The following is a 21,961-nucleotide window of genomic DNA, read 5'->3' on the forward strand; positions in this document are numbered from 1 at the left end:
GTAGTGCAGAATGCCTAAAGTACATAACTATTGGGAAGAAATGTGTCCCTGTGATTTAACTTTAAAATAAAGTAGGGATGGGAGACTGCAAAGCAAAAAGAGAAGAGGCAAACCAAGGAGGCAATTATGGCAAGGTGTCAACGGCATTAGAACCTGAGTGACACCATGTGTGTACCTGTAACATCATTCTGCTTGTCTGCATATTAAGAATGTTTTGCAATTCACTAAATGAAACACAAGACAAAACAGGGCTCCAGATGACCAGTGTCCAGCAAGCAAAGCCTAACCAGCCCTTCAGAAGTAACGAAGCAAAATCCAGGAGTCAATAAAAACATTTTCAGAAAACAAGGGATTGAAAGAAATAAAGCTCCTAGAATGAAAGAGAACAACAATAACACATTTTAGAGATTCAACAAAAGTAGTATTCAAGAGGAAATATTTTAGTCTTACATTTTGCTTCAGGAGAGACACAAAAAAAAAAAAACCTCAAATGAACTAAGCATTTCACTACTCACTAGGCATGCACTATTTCACTTCAGAGTGAAAATAAACATCAGAAAAGCAGATAGACCTATTCAAAGAACTTAAATTTTTAATAATATATATAACTCCTTACCAGAGTTGCTTTGTAAAAGCTTATATGAACAAGAAAAGAACTGAAAGAAAAAAGGGTTCTTAAGAACAGAAAAGGGCCTGAAGGGTGGAGGAAGGGGAGAAGGAAAGAAAGGTACATATGGGAAAGGATGAGGAAGAGGACGAAAATGGGGGAAAGGCTAAAGACAGAGGAAGGGGAAAGGAGGATACTGGGGAGAAGCAGAGGATGGAGGAAGGGAAAGGAGATGGGGAGCGGAGAGAGGATACTAGGGTGGAGAGTGTGGAGAAAAAGGAAAGGAGCAGGGGAGGGGTGGAGATGGAAAAGGAGGAAAGGAGGATAGAGGAAGGGGAAAAGAGGGTGCATACTGGGGAGAGGTAGAGGATGGAGAAAGGGGAAAGGAGGACGGGGCCAGGGTAGAGGATTAATGTGTGGTACAGACAAACTGTCATGGTGAAACTCACCGATTTGTGTAATTAATATGAGTTAGTAAAAAATAGAAGGAAAGCCGGGCGTTGGTGGCTCACGCCTGTAATCCTAGCTACTCAGGAGGCTGAGATCTGAGGATCGCGGTTCAAAGCCAGCCCGGGCAGGAGAGACCGTGAGACTCCTATCTCCAATAAACCACCAGAAAACCGGAAGTGGCGCTGTAGCTCAAGTGGTAGAGCACTCGCCTTGAGCTGAAGAGCTGAGGGACAGTGCCCAGGCCCAGAGTTCAAGCCCCACGACCGACAAAAAAAAAAAAAAAAAAAGAAGGAAAGTATCAACGCTGTATATAGGTTAAGTTAATAGACATAACCTTTATGTTAATATAGTTGAAAACCTGGATTAAATTCCTATAACACAGAAATACATACATACAAAACTGATTCCAGAAGAAATTTGTAATTAGAAATCACAAAATAGTGGGAAATCGGGTTAAAAAATCAAGGGTGAGATAAAAGCTAAACCCTTCTAGCAAATGTCCAAAGAATAGATCATCCCAAACATTGCAAATTCTTCCAGAGAACAGAAAGGAACTAGTCTCCATTATATGAAATTCTACAATACAAACACTAAAGTATCACAAGATAATTACACTTCAATCTCACTCGTGAACATTCATCCAAGGAAACTTAAACAAATGTTAGTAAATGGAATTAAGTAGTATATAAAAAGGCAATTTGTGATGAGGCTGTATTTATTCCAGACTTCAAGTTCATTCATCTATTTATGAAACATGAATATGTTGTTTATACTACTACATATATTGGGGAGAACACATGACTGGAGTTTGACCTAAGGGCCTCACACTTGCTAGGCAGGTGCTCTACCACTTGAGTCATACCACAGCTTTTCAGGTAGGGCCGTGTATGACTGTATGAAGTTGGCAGCTAAGAGGAAAAGCATACCGCGCCATGCTGGGCTTACTGACTGAGATGAGGCCCTGTGTACTTTTCGCACAGGATGGCCTTTGGCTCCAGAGCAGCCGGTATTACAGTTTTGGGCCACAGTATCCGGCCAGCACTCGGTACAATATTTCCTACAGGAGGGAGGGCTGACCACAGCAGCAGACTATATGTAGAAACCAAGTGACCATTATCTTAATAGACAATAAAAAGATAGAAACTTCAGCATCTATCATGAAAAAAACAACAACAAAAAACCTATCTTACCAAACTAGAAAAGGGAACTAGTCAGCCAGTGTATTTGATTCCAGTGCCCTACATCTGAAATAAGGACACAGGTTGACCCATTGTAACAATGAAATGTACGAGACACTTCGTTGAGAACCAACTTTACAACTTTGGGGGGGGGGAGGTAGTTGGGGAGGAAAGGAAGAGGGAGAAAAACAAACAAGAAGAATGTTCGATAGGAAATGTTCGATAGTCATTACCTTACTCATGTAACTGTAAGCCCTTTGTACAGTATCTTTACAATAAAAAATATTAAAAAAAAGAAAAAGAGAACTTGTAAGTCCAAAATGAGCATCCATAAAATAGAGAGTAAACATTGTAGTTAATGTTGAAGGCTTTTAGCCTTCATTTTAATTAGGGTTAACCCACAGTCCTCACAAACAATGTATTTGCTGAAGGTAGTCTTCAGCAAGACAAAAAAAAAAAAAAAAAGAGTGAAGGTGGTGATACGTTTAAAAAAGTATTATTTTAAAAATGAGATCCTAAGAAAATAAAAATTAATCTGCAAAGATGGCATATCTGCACACCCCCCAACAACAATGAAAAAAAGGTAATTTTGAAAGGATACAATTTACGTATCAACAAAAAAGAAACTACATAGGAATAATCATAATAATAATCATAATAATCTTTTATATGGAAGCATATAAAAGAAATGTGTAACAACCTTTTTTAAAATGGAGAAATGGGAGGGGACTGAAGCCACTTTCAAAGATACTGAATTAGCTTTGAAATGTTCACACATGTAGTAAGAGCCGGCTAGATGGGGTAACTGGTGAAACTTGTATTCAGAGAGCAAGACTGTACATGATCTTGAATGTCTACTGTGGTTTGAACATGTTTTACTTAAAGTCACAAGTTCTCTTTAGAAGTCTGATCAAAGTCATGTGAGAAGAGACTCAAGGCAAACTCAAGAATATACTTAAGATTCTACTTCCTACTTCCCTCAAAGAGTGGCAGTCTCTAAAACAAAAATGAAACTAAATCATTTTACCAAATACATATGTACTCTAGTATTTTTCTTAACCATAGAAGCAGAAGTATATGGCCCAATAAAATAAGAGTATTTAATGAGGCCAATTTAAATTAGAAACTCGTCTGGTATGGAAGTGATCAGAAGGATAAAGCAGGAAGATCAAGGGTTGAAGGCCAGCCTGAGCTAGATGACAAAACCCTGTTCCTAAATAAGTAAATATTTCTAGAAACTGGTTGATACGCTTTGAGCCGACAATCCCCCTTTGTATCTGGTACACTGTCTCTGAAATGACTGCCTCTTCCTGGTTTCAGCTTGTCAAAAGGCAACAATGTTTTCAGGCAGCACTTACTGTTAAAACAAAAATATAAAAGGTCAAGATAAAAATATCATCCGTGTGCCAACTGGTAGGGTTAAATAATCTGTAAAGTGATTCCAATCATGCTTAACAAGGTGGCAGAGCCCTGTCTTGAAAGATTTAGAACACAAATGACAGAAACAACTAAACGAATGGCACAAAACGAATGGCACCTTCTGCTGTCACCAAGCAGTAATGCAAGCAGCAGTTATACTACTTGCTCTCCCTTCCCACTCTTCCCTCTCAAAAATGCAGAATTCTAGGGAAGAGATGGTGGGAGGGAGGGGTTAGACTAGGGTACAGCTTTGCATTTGGGAGGGAGGGATTAGTGTGTGACTTCACATTTTTCTCAAAACCACACTTACTTTCCACCATCATTCAAAAGAGACAGCCTCAGAACAGAGACCCAGAGGAAGACACCAAGCCTGGGTGCCAGGGGCTGCACTCACCTGCTGTGGCTGGTACCTGGGCTGGGCCTGGGGCGGCAGGTACTGCGCCTGCGGGGGGAGGTGCGGGGGCTGTGGCTGCTGGCTGTAATATGGCTGTTGGCCTTGCTGGCAGTAACCACTCACACCTTGCTGTCCATACTGAGGTGGCATCTGTCAAGAAAGTCAAGCAAAAACAATGAGAACAGTCAAAACAATTGTACAATTGTTTTGTACAATTGTCTTGTATAATTACAAGAACTCAAATATGGTTTCAACTCAGTTTCATGATAAGCAACAATATTTTAAATTCTATCTTCATTAGATAAACTGAAATGTCATCAATGAAGCCAAAGATAATTTGGCTTTGTCTGAAGAAACAATTATATTTTATAACACAGCAAATGTTGATGTCATTAAAAAAATCTAAAAAAATAAACAAGCTCCTAATGCTGACATTTAAAAACACTGCCTCTGCTAAGTCAGAGAGGCATTATATCAAATCCACTCCCACGCAACAGTGAAAATTAAAATGAATGTCCAAGGTGACTCGTGCATATTTTGTAGGATGCCTGTGGCCTGGGTACGTTACATGGTGCATACCTGTTCACAAGTTTAGAATAACTGAAGTTGCAACAGCCCAACTACATTTCTAACAGATACGAACCAGCTGCATTAGCAGCTCCATTTACTATTTTTTTGCTAAAAAGAAAACTCATTTCTTTGAGCATCAAACAAAATCCTTTGGCAACAATACTACTGATGTGATCACAATACCAGCATTGAGTTTTTGAAGGAAATATTTTCCTATCTAATAAATGGCAGTATTATTTCCTTAGTCAATATAACATATATATATATATATATATATATATATATAAAGTATACTGAATTGTAAATAACAGCAAAATGGCCTAAATGAATCTTCTATCACTAACTTACATGAACCTAAAGATCATTTTCCCAAAGGAAAACCCCTCCTCATGAATATGTCATTGGTTGTATTTCTAGCTTTCATTTACACAAATTAATATTAATTAATATTTTTCTTTCTTTTAATGAAAAATGTTTGATTTTTTTGGTCCCAATTGAGAAAGCGTGGGAAAGAAAGAGACAAACTCTCAGGAGAGCAAAGAGCACTCCCATGCTGAAAATGGATACATCATTGCCTCGACCATGGCCCATGGACACGATCCACATGAGAGACAACTCCAGGAACGAAGTCCCCTACTCCACACACTAAAGAAATCAAGTAGTGCCCAATTCTCTACACAATGTGAATGGGATATAGGAAGGAATAAAGAAAGGAGATACTAAGAATTACACTTCTGAGACAAATTAGTATAGTCATTCACAGCACATCTAATACACTAAAAGAAAAGTAATGTAAAAAGCTATGGTTCCTATTTCTTTCAACCCAATCCATACTATTTTCAAAACCTATCAGCAGTGATGACAAGAAATATGGACACAATGGCTCACAACGTGCCTCATCGCATACAGCCTGGGCTGTTAAGAGCAGACGGGTTTCTACTGAAAACCATTGAACAGCACAGTTGAAATCTTTGCTTTTATTTATTTTACAGTTTGATATCTCATAATGAATGTATGTCCCTGCCACAAGCTAAGCCAAAGAATTTCCATAAAATACAACTCCACATGCTAGAATACCATACACCACTAAAACACAAACCCTCCCGTTCAACACCCATATGTTTGATTTGATATCTAATACTATAATTCACACAAGCATCTCTGCAGTCTGAGTTGAAGCAGTGAGGATAACATGTCTGCCAGTGCGAAGATGACTGTGAGCTCAGCCAGCATAGCCAGCAACCTCCTTGGAGGTACACTTCGATCTGTTGACTTTCTTGGTTTACAGAAACCCTTACACAAAATATGATGTGTTGTTCAGGGAGGAAGGCCCTATCTTCCAAACAAGAGAAGCAGCCAAACTGTGGGAACCTCCTAACATCAGAGCAGCCAGAGACTTACGAGACTTTGTACTGTCTGCAGCAATGGGGGCAAGTGCTGGGCAGGAGGTTAGCTGTGAGCCTAAGCTGACCTCCATCGAGCCATAGCATTTACCAGCAGGAGCAAGGCCGAGTGCAGAGGGAAGCCATCAAATGTGATCCGATGCTCCCTTAGATTCTTCTTCTAGTTCATGCCTTTGAGAGCAACCCGGCTGGCCTGGGCGGAGGAAACTCAACCATAGTGCACTGGGCTCTCCAGGAGACCCAGGATCAGTCTACAGTTTTGGACTGGGAGTCACACAGGTCAGGTTACCAATTTCTAGTGCAGATAAAGCATCTCTTGAGTATGTATGTATTCTACGCCTTGGGAAACTGTTCTTCACTCAGCCCTAACCCAGCTCCACTGTACTTCCGTATGTGGCTGAGGCCTGAAAAGCCCATGTACGTTGTTAAAGCAAACAACAACCAGACCAGAGGATGATCTGTGAGAGGTTTTGTAGACCTATGCTGGCTACTGGGAGTTTGGGGTTCTCTCCTTGTTCGAAAGCACATTTGAGACAACTGAGATAACCAGGCCGTTGTGGGTTGTTATATTTCACCTAAGTTACTGAGCACCATTAGTACCAGGTGCTGAGAAGCGGGGCTACAAGCACTTCTCACACAGATGTCACCGTTTTCCTCACCAGACACGCCAACTGATGAGGAGGAAAACTACCTCTCTCCCTCATAGGAGGAAGAAAATTACCTATTTTATTTATCTGCACAAAGGACAGGATCTGAATCGTATTTACTGTCTGCATCCCCGGAATACCTCGAATCCAGGCCTCCTAGGAGAGTCAGGACAGACTGGTTGAATCCATTCATGTTGTTCATATATAAAATTTATTAAAGAAAAAGCATGTCATAAAATGTATACCACTTGTGCCATACAAATCTGACACACATATGTTGAAAAGGAAGCAGCCTGGTGCCCGGACACTATCAACTAACCCTTCGCTCACTACTGCCCAGCAGTGCTCGATGCTCTCTGTACCAATGAAATAAGAAGAGCAGTATTAACAAATTAAGCTACTTGGAAATCTCCAGAATGTGGCTGAGATAAAAACTTCTGCTTGCTATATTGAAACAAAAATCTGTTTCACTCATGTCTAAATAAAGGGATCTTTAAGTGATATGAGGATACAAAATTTAAAAAATTGCTACAATTCTTTAAAAATAGGAATGCTTCCAAACATTATCAGAGAAAGGAGGCTAAAAATGATCTGCTGCTTTACGTACTGTAGGAAACTAATACATATGTCCCAGTAAAACACACACACATTAACGTCCACAGTTCGGTCACGTTAGACAGGCATGATTCTATGCTCTATTTTTTATTCTGCCATACCTTGAAATTTTGGCTCCTACTCCATTCATCAACATTTCCCTCCCCCTTGCCCCCGCCCAACAATTTTTCTTTCAAAGGAGTTTTCAAGAACAGTTTCCCAGTAAGTTAAAAGATGCCCCGAGCTCATTCCTCAGTGCTGCGCCTTGTAAGCATGCTCTGAGCCTGTGAGCATCATCTCACAATGCCAGGAAGGCTACTCCAAGCAGTGCTGTCTACAGTGCCCAGGACGAGGACACATTTCTAACACTGGTGCAGAAGGTAAACAGGAAAAGTTAACTCTGCTGTAATGATATGATTAAGACTGTGTGTATAGTTATTATTATTACGTAGCTTTCTAGCGCATTTTAGTTCTTGTGTTTGAGTCTGTGGTCCATCACGAGTTAATATGGCATAAAGGATCCATGTTCACACTGCTGGAATGTCTCTCTTCTTGTTTTATGATTTTTTTTAATACTAGGTCTCACTATACAGACAAAACTATTTTTTTTTTGCTTATGTGGTACTGAGGAATCGAACTCAGGGCCTCATGCATGCAAGGCAAGCACTCTACCACTGAGCCACCTTCCCAGCCCCAGACAAAACTATTTTTAAACTCCAAATCCTCTTACCTCAGCCTATATTGGTTCTGGGATTACAGGTATGTACCGCCATACCCGGCTCTATATAACTTATACACCAGCATCAGCTCCTTTTGTTTTAAAAAGTACCATTTGGCATTTACCTTCAGGTACTATATTTAAAGAAAGAGAATAACTAATATTAAATTTATATGCACGAACTATATGATTGTTTCTGTGAGGCTCAAAATCAGGCCAAGTTAATTTATTGTCATAGAAATCACAATAATGGCAATCAGATCTAGGGAAGGACTGGAAAGAGACATGAGGTAACTTTCTAGTAGTGACAGGAATGTTCTACGACCTTAATTTGGGTGATGGTTTCACAGATGTGCAAATCAAGGCATAATGTTGTATGTAAATTATCTTTACAATATTTGTATACTCTAAAGTTTACATAATGAATATTTAAAATGTTGACTTCCTGTTTTTTATAGTTCCATAATGTGTTTTAAGTTACCTATGCTTGAAGACAGTCAACACTTACATAACTCCTTACTCATTTATGTAGACATAAAGTTTCTGAAATTGACAAGGTCTGTTCCTAGAGGGTTAACAGTACATTTTCCTTTGTTTTCAATTTACATAATCCAAAATATTACAGAGAAATTGAGAATATTAAAATTGAGAAGGTAAAATTAATCACAATATGTATATAAATAATATCCTCTGACTCAGAATTCTGCCTCTGGGAATTATTTTAAGAAAAATAAATATGAAGCAACTAAGCAAACATTTGTGCAGCAAAGAGTTCAATTCTGCTCTGTTGAAAGTAAACAGCCTAAAACTCAATTTCTATCAATAGGAAATTGACCAAAAAGGGTCACAAGTCCAAAAGGGATGGAAGGGTGCCAAAAAATACTAGAGCCATTGAACATATGACTATTGTGATGACTATAATAAAAAGTTCTGTGCATGGGTCATGGATGTGAGACTTAACCAGTACTGATACATATAATGCTATTTTTGTCTGAAAATCAGTGTGTAGTATGCGTGACTATATATACTAATACGCTATCATTCCTTAAACTAACTAAAGTACTTTTCATGAATCTAGAACAAAATGCAATTTGTTTCAGGTTATGTATTACTGCTGTGTTTTAAGGGTTACGACAAAAAATATTCTATAACAATTTATCTTTACTGGCAGAAAGCAATGTAATTTTGTTTGCTGTTTGGTTGGTTGGTTTTAATCACAGATTTAGGCCCTTCCAGGTAAATTGCACAAAATAGGAAGGTAAAAGCAAAAGAAAACCTTAAATTTACAGCAGCTCCACTCAAATGCAGCAAATTCTGCTGGCTTCTGATTTCACAGGAATGTCTAATACTATTTTTCATGCATAAGAGACAGACTAGAAATCTCCTACAGCAAGGAATTCAGATGCTAAGCTGATGCACAGATGAAGCAACTACCTAAGGAAACGTTATTATTTTGTCAACATGTCCAGTCAAAGTAATAAGCTAGAAGGTAATTGAGTTTATACAATCGAGCCCTTAAAGTGGGCTGCTCTACAGCTACTTACGCTAAGTTCTCAATAGCTTAGGTGCTCTTCTCACCCACTTTCTTGTTTTGAAGAAAAACAAAGCTTGTCCTTAGACGTGTCCAAAGGGGAAAAATAAATCATACAACTTCTGAAAATTAGTTTTTGGTGCTGGAAAAATAGTCAACAAATGTAATTAAACACTATTACAGGCACTGATGCCTGTCACACTGTACCAGAGAGAGAGAATGTGGGGTGAGGGGTTGGCAGGTGTTTCGTGCTGCCAGGCACACGGACAGCCAGCCGTGAGCACCTCGCACTGCCATGGAGGAGATTGCCCCCCCCCATGTTCCCTGGCTCCTAGCAGACAACTTCCAGGCACAAACACTGCTGGCTCCGAACAGATGAAAACATAACCAGCATATCTGGGACAATCAATGCCTTCCCCTTAAATGCTGCATGTCACAATATACATTTTTTTCATTTCTGAAACAATGCTGTAAAATTCTCATTTGTTATTATCAACAAGCCTTTGTCTAATGACAGATGTTTTATTAAACTCAACAAGGTACACAAAATGTAGGATTTCATAGACACAGTGAAAGAACATATAAGTAATATTGCTTGGATTTCTTTGTAAAACCACTCTATATTTAGCAGATCATAATGTAAGTGAATAGTACGTCAGGTTAATGTTCTTCCGAGTGACTATTGTCTGTAGCTGTAGAAACTAAATGATAGTGCCTCTTGTGACCTCAATTTTCAGAAGTCAAGGATATGTCCGAAACAGCCTTTATTTACTTGGAATAACCATTAAGAATCTATTACCCATGAATTTATTTATACCGTTCTTACATTAATTTATATTTCTAGCCTGTGCTACCACGTTAGGGTGAGAAATTCTGCAACATTATCTATTTTGTAAAGTAGTACAGCTAATTTTAGTAAAATTAACTCCACCAAGCTTCAAAGAATATGCTCTGACTCTCATGCAGAGTTGGAATAACAAATGCAAGGTCAATATGGACAGTGGATCAACATACACCAAAGCCTTTATTTTACCAAAGATTCCTGATCAACTAGTATCTACACTGCTCTGTCTCCTTACAGTTTCCATTGGCTTACATAAACTGTACATCTGCTAAAAGAGTGTGCATGGTTGCAAAGGCCCAGAGCTCAGAGCTGCAGCTGTATGTATGGCCGCTGGGTTACCTAGTGTTCTCCTTTACCAACAAACTATGTATGTGTCACCTTCTGTATTAGGTCAGCCAATTCGAGTGAGATTTCACTTAAATATTCATAAAATGTAGACATTCAATGGCAGTAAAATGCTTCCTTTCATTTACAACCAATGTTAAACTACAGCCTTACTGTACACAAAATTAACACACAAGTGTATAATTGTAGTTTTATGCTCAAGTGCCCTCATTACGCACTTTAGAATACTTTCTTCCCAAGGATCCATTGAAGCATTCGATACCATGCATCTACATAGGGTGTTTTCTGATTATACAAGAAAAAAAGACAGTTTTCAGCTTCAGAGAGAAAAGTATGGAATACATAGTATGGTATGTTTTATTCTATACATTGTATGTATGCATGGAAATGTCACAGTGAACAACTCCTCCAATATAGCCAATGGACGCTAATTTTTTAAAAGACCAACTAGTTGTTCTATTCTAAAATTTTTAGGTTAAAAAAAGGCAAAACTCGGAGCTGGGAAGGTAGCTCAGTGGTAGAGTACTTGCCTTGCATGCCTGAGGCCCTGGGTTCGATTCCTCAGCACCACATAAGCAAAAAGAAAAAAGCCGGAAGTGGCACTGTGGCTCAAGTGGTAGAGCACTAGCCTTGAGCGGAAGAGCTGAGGGACAGCGCCCAGGCCCAGAGTTCAGGCCCCACGACCGGACCCAAAAAAAAAAAAAAGGCAAAACTTGATATACAAAGGGAGGGATGAGCAGGAAAAGTTTTCTGAGAGTTTAAGTCAACTCACATTGCTTATTCTTGAAAGTAACAAAACTGGCATCCAAAAAGTGGTCTTTCAAAAAACTAGCCAGGGCAAAAATGCACCCACAAGCTCACACACCTTATGTATACACTATGAACAGGAAAAAGAGCTGTGCTCATATCTAATGTTGAAGCTTTGGCATCTAGGCTTACCAATCTTTACACATTAAAATGAAATAAAATACAATTCATTTTAAATGACAGAATCACAATGTGGAACCGTATCAAATGACTTCATAATGCTCTGCCCTCGTTCGGGTCACAGTTTATGCAGAAAGAAGGGTTCTGAAGGCAATCTACGGTATTATCTGGGTCAATTCTGCTCACAGAAGCAACATTTTCCTTAAAAATAAAAGGCCTGTGCTGCCTCCTCACAGGAATCTGGTTTGTCTCCATCCAAGAAAGTGCCGGCCCAAAAAGGCACACACCAGAGGCCTTTACTTTGTTATGAATACATCTCACCGGAAGGCAATCTAGACTTTCCGTCTCACTCATTATATTACTGCCTAAATTGTAACAGGTAATTCTGAATTGGAAAATGTAATCAACTTAGTTAACCCTGAACATTCAAAACCAAAAGTCCAAACAGTGAATCATGACTTCATACATACTTCAATCACAGGGGATTCTCGTAAGACTTTAATGTATCAGACTACATGTTCATGTTATAAAATCTGACCCCTTGGTCCACAAGCACATGGTAAGGAGGCCATCCATTCACCAGAGCACAACAGACACTGTGTGGGACTCAGAGCAATGGGGTTACAGGAGCTTCTGCCTGTCTGCAGCTTTGAGCCAGAGATTTCTATTTTTTATAAAGCACAGAGCCAAAAGCGTTACCACTTTTCCTATACAACATGGAGTGCCAAGGAGGAATCTGGGGGAATTTTAAAGAGATAACCTTTGCGAAGGCTGCAGTGTCAGCTCTGTAACCGCATGATCGGACCCTGTGCCACGGAGAGGCTCTTCTCTCTGAGATAATACTGAGCAGGGCGGGGTGGGGAATGCACAGAAGATGACCATTCTTCTGAGATACGGGGAGAAAAGCAGAATTCTTAAAAGCCAACGGAGAGACTAGCAACTGGTATTATCTTATTCAGAATGGGAGCTGAACAGGGGGAGAAAGAGAGAGACAACCTTCACTGCAGCCATTCTCGACCTTGGGGTTTCATATCACACGTACAAACTGTGAGTCTGTGTGTGTACACATGCACTTGGTTAAATATAGCCTTTGATGCTTTAAAATTGAATTAAAAATATATAGAGCCCATGTGATGTTTTGATACAGAAATACATTGTATAAAGCTCAAAATCAAGGTTTTGGGTTTTGTTTTGTTTTAAATAAAAAGGATTTAAAGGGGGGGGGGGAATCCATGTATTGGTACTAACAGCCTAAAGCTGTTGACAAGGATAGCTGATTCGATGTGCTTTTTATATACTTTTTATCTCCTGTGGGTGAAAGAGAGAAAATATTTAGAAATTTGATTGATGACATTGGAAGAAAAAAATTATCACCCTCAAAACTGTAAATTTCAAGAAAATTGCATTGTTTTAAATATAAATATAATCTTGTGCTTTATTTTACAAAAGATATTCATTTAAATTTAAATAAAATACATGATAAAAATACATAGAAAAATGAATACAAGTAATAGTGCAAAAGAATGCATAGATTGTGGCCAAGCCCAAAGCTGGCTCTTAGTCTCTTTCTCTGAGATACAGACTTAAGAAGAAGCAGAATGAATCTAAGAACAGTCCCAAGGGAAGAACTGGCCCTAGGACCTCACTGGTATGCTTCTGGCTCTTGGGTTGAGGAGTGGAAACATTCTCTATCTCTATGGGGGGGGGGGGGAACAGCAGGAGGTTTTGTGTTATACTTCCCAGAGCCTGACCAAGGATTCAAGTGTCCATAGCTCATTTTGTTATTTCCCTGACTTGACAGAATCTTAAGCACAAAGATGGGACCAGTACTGGGGGCATGTGCGAGTGCATGTGCATGCACGCACACGCACGCACGCACATGCACACACTATGTGTGTGGAGTTAAAAAAAATAGACTTCACACATCTTCCTTCAATCACAGTCTGAGCTGCTCACATAATGTCCAATACATGCAGTCTACAAGTCATCTGCATCCATGAGCCGGCACTTGAACCAGCTATCCTTGGAAGGCCGAGTATAACACACTTTACTAGACATCGCTTTCCCATACACTGTTGAAATGGAAAAGAATTTAGAGGCACCTGAGCGTTGCTGGGTCAAGTGTAAGGAAACCTGTAGTTTCACCTACTGGGGTCACTTCATCTCCAGTGACACAAAGTCACTCCGTGAAAGGACAGGGAAAGAGGGACATGAAACTGAAACATGAAGGCGGCAAAGGCAGCCACTCAGAGGGGCCCCAGGAGCACCCTTGGCAGCCAGGGTTAGCCCCAGAGAGCAGTGAAAGGAAAAACAAAAAAACTAGCAACCAACTAGCAACAGAGAGAGGGAAGAAGACTGATTTAATGTAGGATTTTCAAGGAATTAGGTATTTCATTTCCTTCAGCTGTCTTCTCTGGTGAAATTAACAATACATTAAAATTAGGCATTCTAACATATATTTTTAAAGAAATAATCATAAAATCATATGTATCCCCCTTTACCAATACTTCAATATGGATATCTTCTTAGACAATCCATTAGAAGTATTTTTGCCAGTGACTTTAGGGAAAAAAAAATTAAGTCATTTATGCCATGTCTATAATCTTAGCTACTCAGGAGGTTGAGATCTGAGAATTGTTGTTTGAAGCTAGCCTGGGCAGCAAAGTCTGGGAGACTCTTATCTCAAATTAATCAGAGCAACAAAGAAAACACCTAGAAGTGAACCTGTGGCTCAAGCAGCAGAGAGCTAGTCCTGAGTGAAAAAGCTCAGGGACAGTACCCTGAGTTCAAGTCCCAGGATCAGCACAAAAAGGATTTTAAAAGCCATTTAGCTGTTTTGCTAAGACATTGGCAGTGAAACAATAATTGAGACAGCCCTCTAATCCAATGACAAATACTAATAACATATATTAGTCCTAATTTAGACTATGTTCTACTTCTCTACCAATTTATATTTCTTGAAAATATCACAGATTCTTTTCCTATATTCCTATTAGAAGGAAAAGCAGGCTTCAAACAGCATCCTACAAAGATTTTCACTTTAATAAATCCTTAAAATTAAACAGACACACTGAATATGTTATGAGATAGGTGCTTTCCAGCATTGCATTTGATGTGTTTGGCAACTTAACATCTTTTGCCAGTCTTCCTTACAGGCGGCTCAGTAGGATTCACTTGAATTGGTCCGTGCACCTGAATCAGTGCACTGAGGTCAGGAGGAATTTTCATGGCTTCAAGGCACAGCAGCACAGTTACCAGAGGCTGACAGGGTAGTTCATACTTGTAATCCCAGCTACTCAGGAAGCAAAGACTGGGAAGACCGTAGTTCAAGGGTAGCTTGAAAAAAAAGCAAGATCCCATCTCAAACAAGCCTGCTTTGGTGGTGAATGCCTGTAATGCTTGCTATGCAGGAAAACCCTCCCCACAACCATGGCATAAATACAGCTTCAGGAACTGCCCACTATTAGGGTTCAGGCATGCCATCCTTACACACCCTCATTTTCCTGCAGGATCGCCCTCCCACCTACAGCCACTTCCAGAGCTTTGTGGGGAACAGGAAGCAGCCTGACAGAAGCCAGGGCACTTTGAGGGAAAGCCTAGAGGCAGTACAGGTCCATCTACTGCCAGTCCCTGCTCCAGGGAGAAAACAAGAGTGAAAGAAAAAAACAAAATCAAAACTAAACCAAAGAGGCAGGAAGCAGCCAGGGAGGAAGCAGTGCTGCAGGAGCTGGGAGCGTGAGCAGTGAGTGCAGAGATCTCCTCTCCCAGAGCAGGCAGGGACGCAGTCCCCAGCAAGCAGAGTAAAGAGGCCAGAGTGAGAATGTTTGACTTTGTGCAACTAAAGATAACAAAAATATAATTAAAAAACCAGTCATGCTGGTGTGTGCCTGCAGGAGGAGGGCTGCGAATCTGAGGCCAGCAAGGCTATCTTCCTTTTACTTTTCCACATGGGGCCCCAAAGAAGAATATTCTCACTGACGTGCAGGAAAATGGACCCTGAGCATAGGAAGCTGATCACCAACCTCCAGAGACTCCATGTAAGAATACTTGTTCTGGGAGAAATGGGGAGAAATTGCTACCACCACCAAGCACCTTTTAACAGAGCGTCTAAGAAGCATAAAGAGAGTTAACACTGCAAGCCTGAGAAAGCCTGGTATAGGAAGAGAGCCACTGAATATACAGTGTTGTAAGCCCGGGGAGCTCAGAGGAGCCTCCAAATGTCCCCAGGACAGACGGAGGTCTACCCCAAGAAAATGCAGAAGTGAAGCTACAGGATGCTCTGCCCTACAGGGTTCCACCCGATAAATTATTTTATTTTGCTCACCACCTTGAGGTGGCAACATGAAGCAGCTAGACCACTGCACGCAGCCACCTACCGCGGACGAATCACGCGGTTAATCAAACACAGGTCATTCTCACGTTTTTGTATCGATACCACTCCCTTCACCAAGAAGCAGCGTTCATGACAAGAGAACTTTATACTTTATATCCTACCTTCTAGAATTTTTTAAACTACCTTCATACAGTGTTTTTTTACTAAAAGCTGTGACAACTCCAACAATCCTGGGACTGGGGGCAGAAGAGTGTCTGTTCACAGAAAAGAGTCAACTTGACCAGCAGAATGTGGCCTGCTGGCCTCCTGAGGAAAACTGACCAGAGCTGGAAGAAGAGAGCATGAGGAGTTGTGTAGAGAGCATGAGGAGTTGTGTAGAGTTGGTATCACCTATGATTTGATTTCTCAACTAATTTCAATTGTCTATTTTCAATTGTCTCACACGTATCAATTCAACATTTTACCTCACAACTCTGACAACAGAACTATCTGGGTCCAGTACATGGTACACATGTGAAAAACGTAAAAGCTCCACATAAACAACATATAAGCCAGAGACAGAGGTGATAATGCAGGCATCCAGTCGGAGTAAACAAGGAGATTCTGCGCAGTAAAGAAATGCTGAACTGCATCCCTCGCCCATATTCACATGTGTACATATAATGCATGTATGTGTATGTACAGAGAGAACCAGCCAGAGGAGAAGGGCATCAGATGTAATAAAACATCAGAGATAATACATTCAGGTTCTTTCTCTTCGTTTGAGGATTTGGGAAAATGAGTCTGAGAACATTACACTGGGAAATGCTGTTCAGATCACAAGTTGGGAAGAAATACACACACACACACACACACACACACACAAATTGGAAGGAAAAGGTGTGTACATGTGTGACAGCAGGACACCAGAGGGGTGAGGAAAAATCAAGGCCAGAAACAGGTTATGACAATGAAGGACTCAGATGAAGAAGGACTCCAATTAATTGCCTGGGCTGTGCTATACAGACACAAATGGTTGGCTCAGTGATAAATTAGTGCAATTTGTTTTAAGATATAAGAATTATGAGTCACCACTCAAGTTAATAAGTTCTAGTTAATTCTCAAAAAACTCACATGTGGATACTTAAAGAAATTCCTCATTATCAAGATGCTACCTGACTTTGGTAGCAAGGACACATCACTGTATATTATAACCCCAAATAAGCAAGGGCTGTCCTTCTAAATCCAAGTATTATATCTTAAAATTGTAAGGTGTTTTTAAAGGAATATGTACCATCTGAAGAGACTGCTAACATTTGGAATTACTAAGTGCTCCCCCTGAAAGCAACATAAACAAATGCTGGGCATACATCAGTGTGTATAACTTTGTTGTTAAAAGAGGTCAATATTGAGGCACAGGAGCACATTAGTCCTCAGACTTCTAAACCATTGACAGTGCAAAACTAAACACAACACACCCATTATGTTCAAACACAAAGAGAAAGAACCTGAATATATTATCTCTGATGTTTTAGTATATCTGATGCCCTTCTCCTCTGACACACACACACACTCTCTCTCTCTATATATGTGTGTATACATATACATACACACATGTATTGTATGTGCATATGTGCATGTGGGCTAAGGATGCATGCAGCTCAGTGGTAGAACCCCTGCCTACCATCATGAAACTCTATGTTCAATCCCCAACACTAAAAGCAGGGGGAAAGTGTGAGGACAGAGACTATTACTGTTGTCCAGAGATAACCATTAATAATAATAATGCAATAATGCAATTTGTGCCAAGACAATGTGTCAGAAATATGTAAAGTTTTAAATACCATACTCTTAAATCCCAGCTGGGATCCAGATAAGCAACTCTAAGCTTTCCACTAGAGTAGCTGGCAGGGAAGCAATTCCAGCCTATCCCAAGGTTGTGTCTGTGTGTGTGTGTGTGTGTGTGTGTGTGTACATGCTCACACATGCACATGCATGTACATGTGCATGTCAAACTCATATCTGCCCCAAAATCTGGTAACTCCTGTAGAAATACTCCTCTTATCTACTACCACTAACAAGGTCAATAATGACTCTTCTAAACCTTAGTTAGCCTCATCTTCCATTAACCAGAAAAAAAAGATAGAAGTAGAGACAAAAGCTCAAGTGGCAAGAATGCTAGTTGTGAGTGGGAAAAAAAAAATAACCAAGAACACCAGGCTTTGAGTTCAGCATGTGACTGCATGCACTCGTGTGCACAGCTGAAACATTATAGCTTTAAAGCTATGATCCACCACAAGCCATCAATCAATGGGGATTTTTCCTTAAGCAAAATTAATAAAATAAATTTTAAGCAAACAAACATTTCTTCATCTATACAGAGCATTGTTTGACACCCAAAATCACCACTGTACTGGAGATGCTGTAGCTTAGTGACACAGCATTTGAGTAACATGCACGAAGCCCCATGTTCAATCCCCACCACAACAAAAATAAGTCAGTTTTCAATCTCATTCCTCCGCCCTGCCATCTCCCTCCTCTCCTTTTTCTGTCTTATCCCTCCTTCCTGACAATCTCTCTCCTTTCCTCTGAATCTCTTACTCAAGAAGTCTCCTTCTACCAGATAATCTCCTTCCACCCTTGTTTTTCTCCTTTTACTCCCAGCCTCCTCCTCTGGTGACACAGAAGCCTTCTCTTGCCACCTTGCCCCACCTAAGAGCTAAAACACACCCTTAGGAGCAGCTGCATTCCAGGGTCCCATGGTCCCCATGGAAACACACACAGAAATCCAATGCCAGCAGAGCTGTTGGACTCTAAGTTTGCCACTTGCTTCTGTGGAGAAGGGTTGACATTTGTTGTGGACAATTTTGTTTTGCTTTGCTCTCATCACAAAAGAACTGAGTTCATTTTCCTTCAAAAGATCGTCAGTTCACAGTAACAGTTACTGCACATTCATGCACACACGCTCACACTCACACACGCAGACTCACACACCTCCATGTATACATATGCATATTGCATATGGTTATGGCTCAACTCCCAGCAAGAGCTGACGTAATACTCTACAAGAGCACGAAGGCATAGCGTTAGCATATAGAACTGAAGAAGTACCCAATACTCTTAAAAATAAATATTCTTAAGAGTCTGTAGAAGTGCTTAATGTGATATGAAAAGCTTAATGTGATATGAACAAGAATCCACTATAACACCTCCTATAATACTTGTTTTGAGGCAGTTCATTCCCCAAACACATTTTCCATTGCTATAATCTTTTAAAGTGCTCATCTATCTGGCTTTTACAGCAATCTGCAAGTGTGAAACACATATGCAATTCACAGTGGGGGAAAGTGCAAAGGCTTAATCTACTGTACTCTTGTTTGCCAGAGTGTAGAGTTGTCGGCACAGCCACAAAAGTGCTTATAAATTCCACTAGTCTAATGAACAGACACAATTTTCATAATTTTTATTGCTATGCGCCACAGCTGAGTGATTGTCAGGCCAACGCCAAAGTACAGGTTTCATTTGAATGACATATGGCTGCAGTCAACCAGAGAGATGTTACAACATTAAACAATGCAAGTAGACAGAGCGAGAATACAAAATGTCAAATTAGCCCTCACAGAGCCAGAAACATTGTTGCATGTTCTTCCTTTGGAAGATGTAATGAGTGGCTGTGGTACACAGCCCTCCCCCACCCCTGCCACAGGGCAAAGGGTAGATAAGCTAGTGTGAACAAGAGCGGCCAGCCAAGCTCAGAGAGGGAAGGGTCGCCTTTCCAAGTGCCTCGCCCATGCCCATGCTAGACCTCATTGGCTCTTTGCTAGTAAGTAAGTAGCATCCTTTCCTCCCTCCTGGTAAAATGGCATTGTCCTACTCCACCCACCTGAGGAGGATGCATGTGAGGAGCACATCCTTAATGGCCAGCCAAGACAGACGGGAAAGGAGGGCAGAGTCAGTCTGGAGGAGCCTTGCCATCACACCAGCAAGCGTGCGTTTTACCTCAGTCACTGAAAAACTTAAAGCTAAAGAGGAATATAGTATGTGTACATTTTAGTGAGATTATTAGGAAAACCCTATGGAAAACTGGGATTCATAGATGACAATATGATAGCTAGGAAAACGCATCTACACATATACATAAAAAGCTTAATACTCCAAAGTCCATCTGTGACCATTCAGGGCCCTTGAACCCCAGGTGGGAAATAACCTCACAGTGCAAACACGATGCATGGCAAACACACTGACAGGTGCCACACGGGTGACGGCAAAAGGCAGATAACCAGGCAGCAACAGGAACTGTGCAGCCTTAACTTCAGGATGCACACCAAGGAGAGCTTCCAGCGTGATGACTTCAATGGCCACGCGGTGCCATGACCTGATGAGGGTCAGTGGAAAGAAACGCCAAGGGAATACTCAGTCCTGAGCTGCCAGCCACAAATCTAGGTGAAGATGCCCAGCTAGCCGGAAATCAGAACCTCTGGCCAAGCAGAACAAGGTCTGGGGTTGAATCACTGGAATCAAGATTGAAAATATCAACAGCTCCCAAGATATATGGAAGCAGAGTTTGTTATAAGGTCAAGAGGCTATGAGCCAAGTTCAAGTCCACAAGAAAAAGTCAGGACTCTACCTATAGTCCCCACGGCCAGAAGGGATGGGGCTACACTAACAGAGCCACAGGTACAGGGTACAACACCACCACAATGTCATTTTATAGACACAAACTTACTCTTCTTTGCACATGTTTTGTCTGAGTGGCCACATCAGTGTGCTATGCACTCTAAAATATAAAAACTGGACAGATTTCTTTAAGTAAGTTCATTCAATGCCCAGTAGATCCCAAAATATCCAAAGATAAAATTCTCAGTCACTCAGAGGAACAAATATCCCTAAGGACCATGTTTGTAGATAAATTCTAAAGACACTTTTAAAATACCATGTAATTTGGAATATTCAACAGTACACTGCAACAACACTGAAATCTGGAATGAAATTTGCAATTTCAGGAAAGCAATTCTTTAACAGAAGTATTCAGCATGTTATATAAACATGTTATTCACAGAAATGTACAACATAGGGGATTTTCATCACATTTGCTACATTTGTTAGCCAAAATGTAACACTCTTGTAATCACCAACAGAGCTGCAGTAAAATCTCTATAATATTAAACAACAACAAAGCATGGCAGTGAGCCATCCCTCTATTAAAAGAAAGAAAACACACTCAGTAAGTACAGCTAGCCCTGATTTTTTTTTTTCCTGAGGAACACATTTTAAATAATGGATCATGATACTGTTTAAATCTGAAAGAAGTCTGGCGTCTTTGTGGGAAGTTGGCGAGGAGAAATGCTACAACAATGTTAAGGTTCTACCATTCCTACAACACAACCTAGAGTGTACTATAAAAATAAAAACAGTAATCTGAAATGCAGTTCAGTTGATCATATGAATCATTCAGCTCACTGACGTTTTAACACAGAGTAATACTAGTGCAATTTCTTTTGAATAACCAGCAATTTTTTTCCATTCTTTTCAAAGGAACAAAATATGTTATCACTAACTGGACTGAAAGGCAGACACCAATATCAAGAAAAGTAAAGTACGCCAAGCCAGGCACCAGCAGTCCAAGGTCAAACCCAGATATACCCCAAGACTTCTCATCGCAGTGGTACACAACCATCATCACAGCCCGTGAAAATTCTAAAACTTTAGAGAAAGGATGCTCAACTTGTATCCAAAAAGACAATTTAAAGATAATCTTTCACCGGGTACTAGTGGCTCACACTGGTACTGCTCAGGAGGCTGAGATCTAAGGATAGTGTTTTAAAGCCAGACAGGACAGAAAAAAGCCTTAAGACTCTTATCTCCAATTAACCACCCAAAACCTGGAAGTGGAGATGTGGCTCAAAGTGGTAGAGCACTAGTCTTGAACAAAACAAAACAAAGCAATTTCAGGGACAGTGCGAAGGAAGGAAGAAGGGAAGGAAGGAAGGAAGGAAGGAAGGAAGGAAGGAAGGAAGGAAGG

General features: G+C 40.4%; 1 protein-coding gene across 1 annotated transcript in view; it reads right to left on the bottom strand.

The window, feature by feature from the left end:
* The window catches only part of Arid1b (AT rich interactive domain 1B (SWI1-like)), a 285,019-nt gene that overhangs the window by 222,847 nt on the left and 40,211 nt on the right, over positions 1–21,961 (bottom strand). Inside the window, exon 2 of the mRNA XM_013026992.1 lies at positions 4,049–4,198. Within this exon, the coding sequence (XP_012882446.1) occupies positions 4,049–4,198 (150 nt within the window). The remainder of the gene's footprint in view (positions 1–4,048; positions 4,199–21,961) is intronic.

Source organism: Dipodomys ordii, unplaced genomic scaffold, assembly GCF_000151885.1.
Source record: "Dipodomys ordii isolate 6190 unplaced genomic scaffold, Dord_2.0 Scaffold98, whole genome shotgun sequence".
Taxonomy (NCBI): domain Eukaryota; kingdom Metazoa; phylum Chordata; class Mammalia; order Rodentia; family Heteromyidae; genus Dipodomys; species Dipodomys ordii.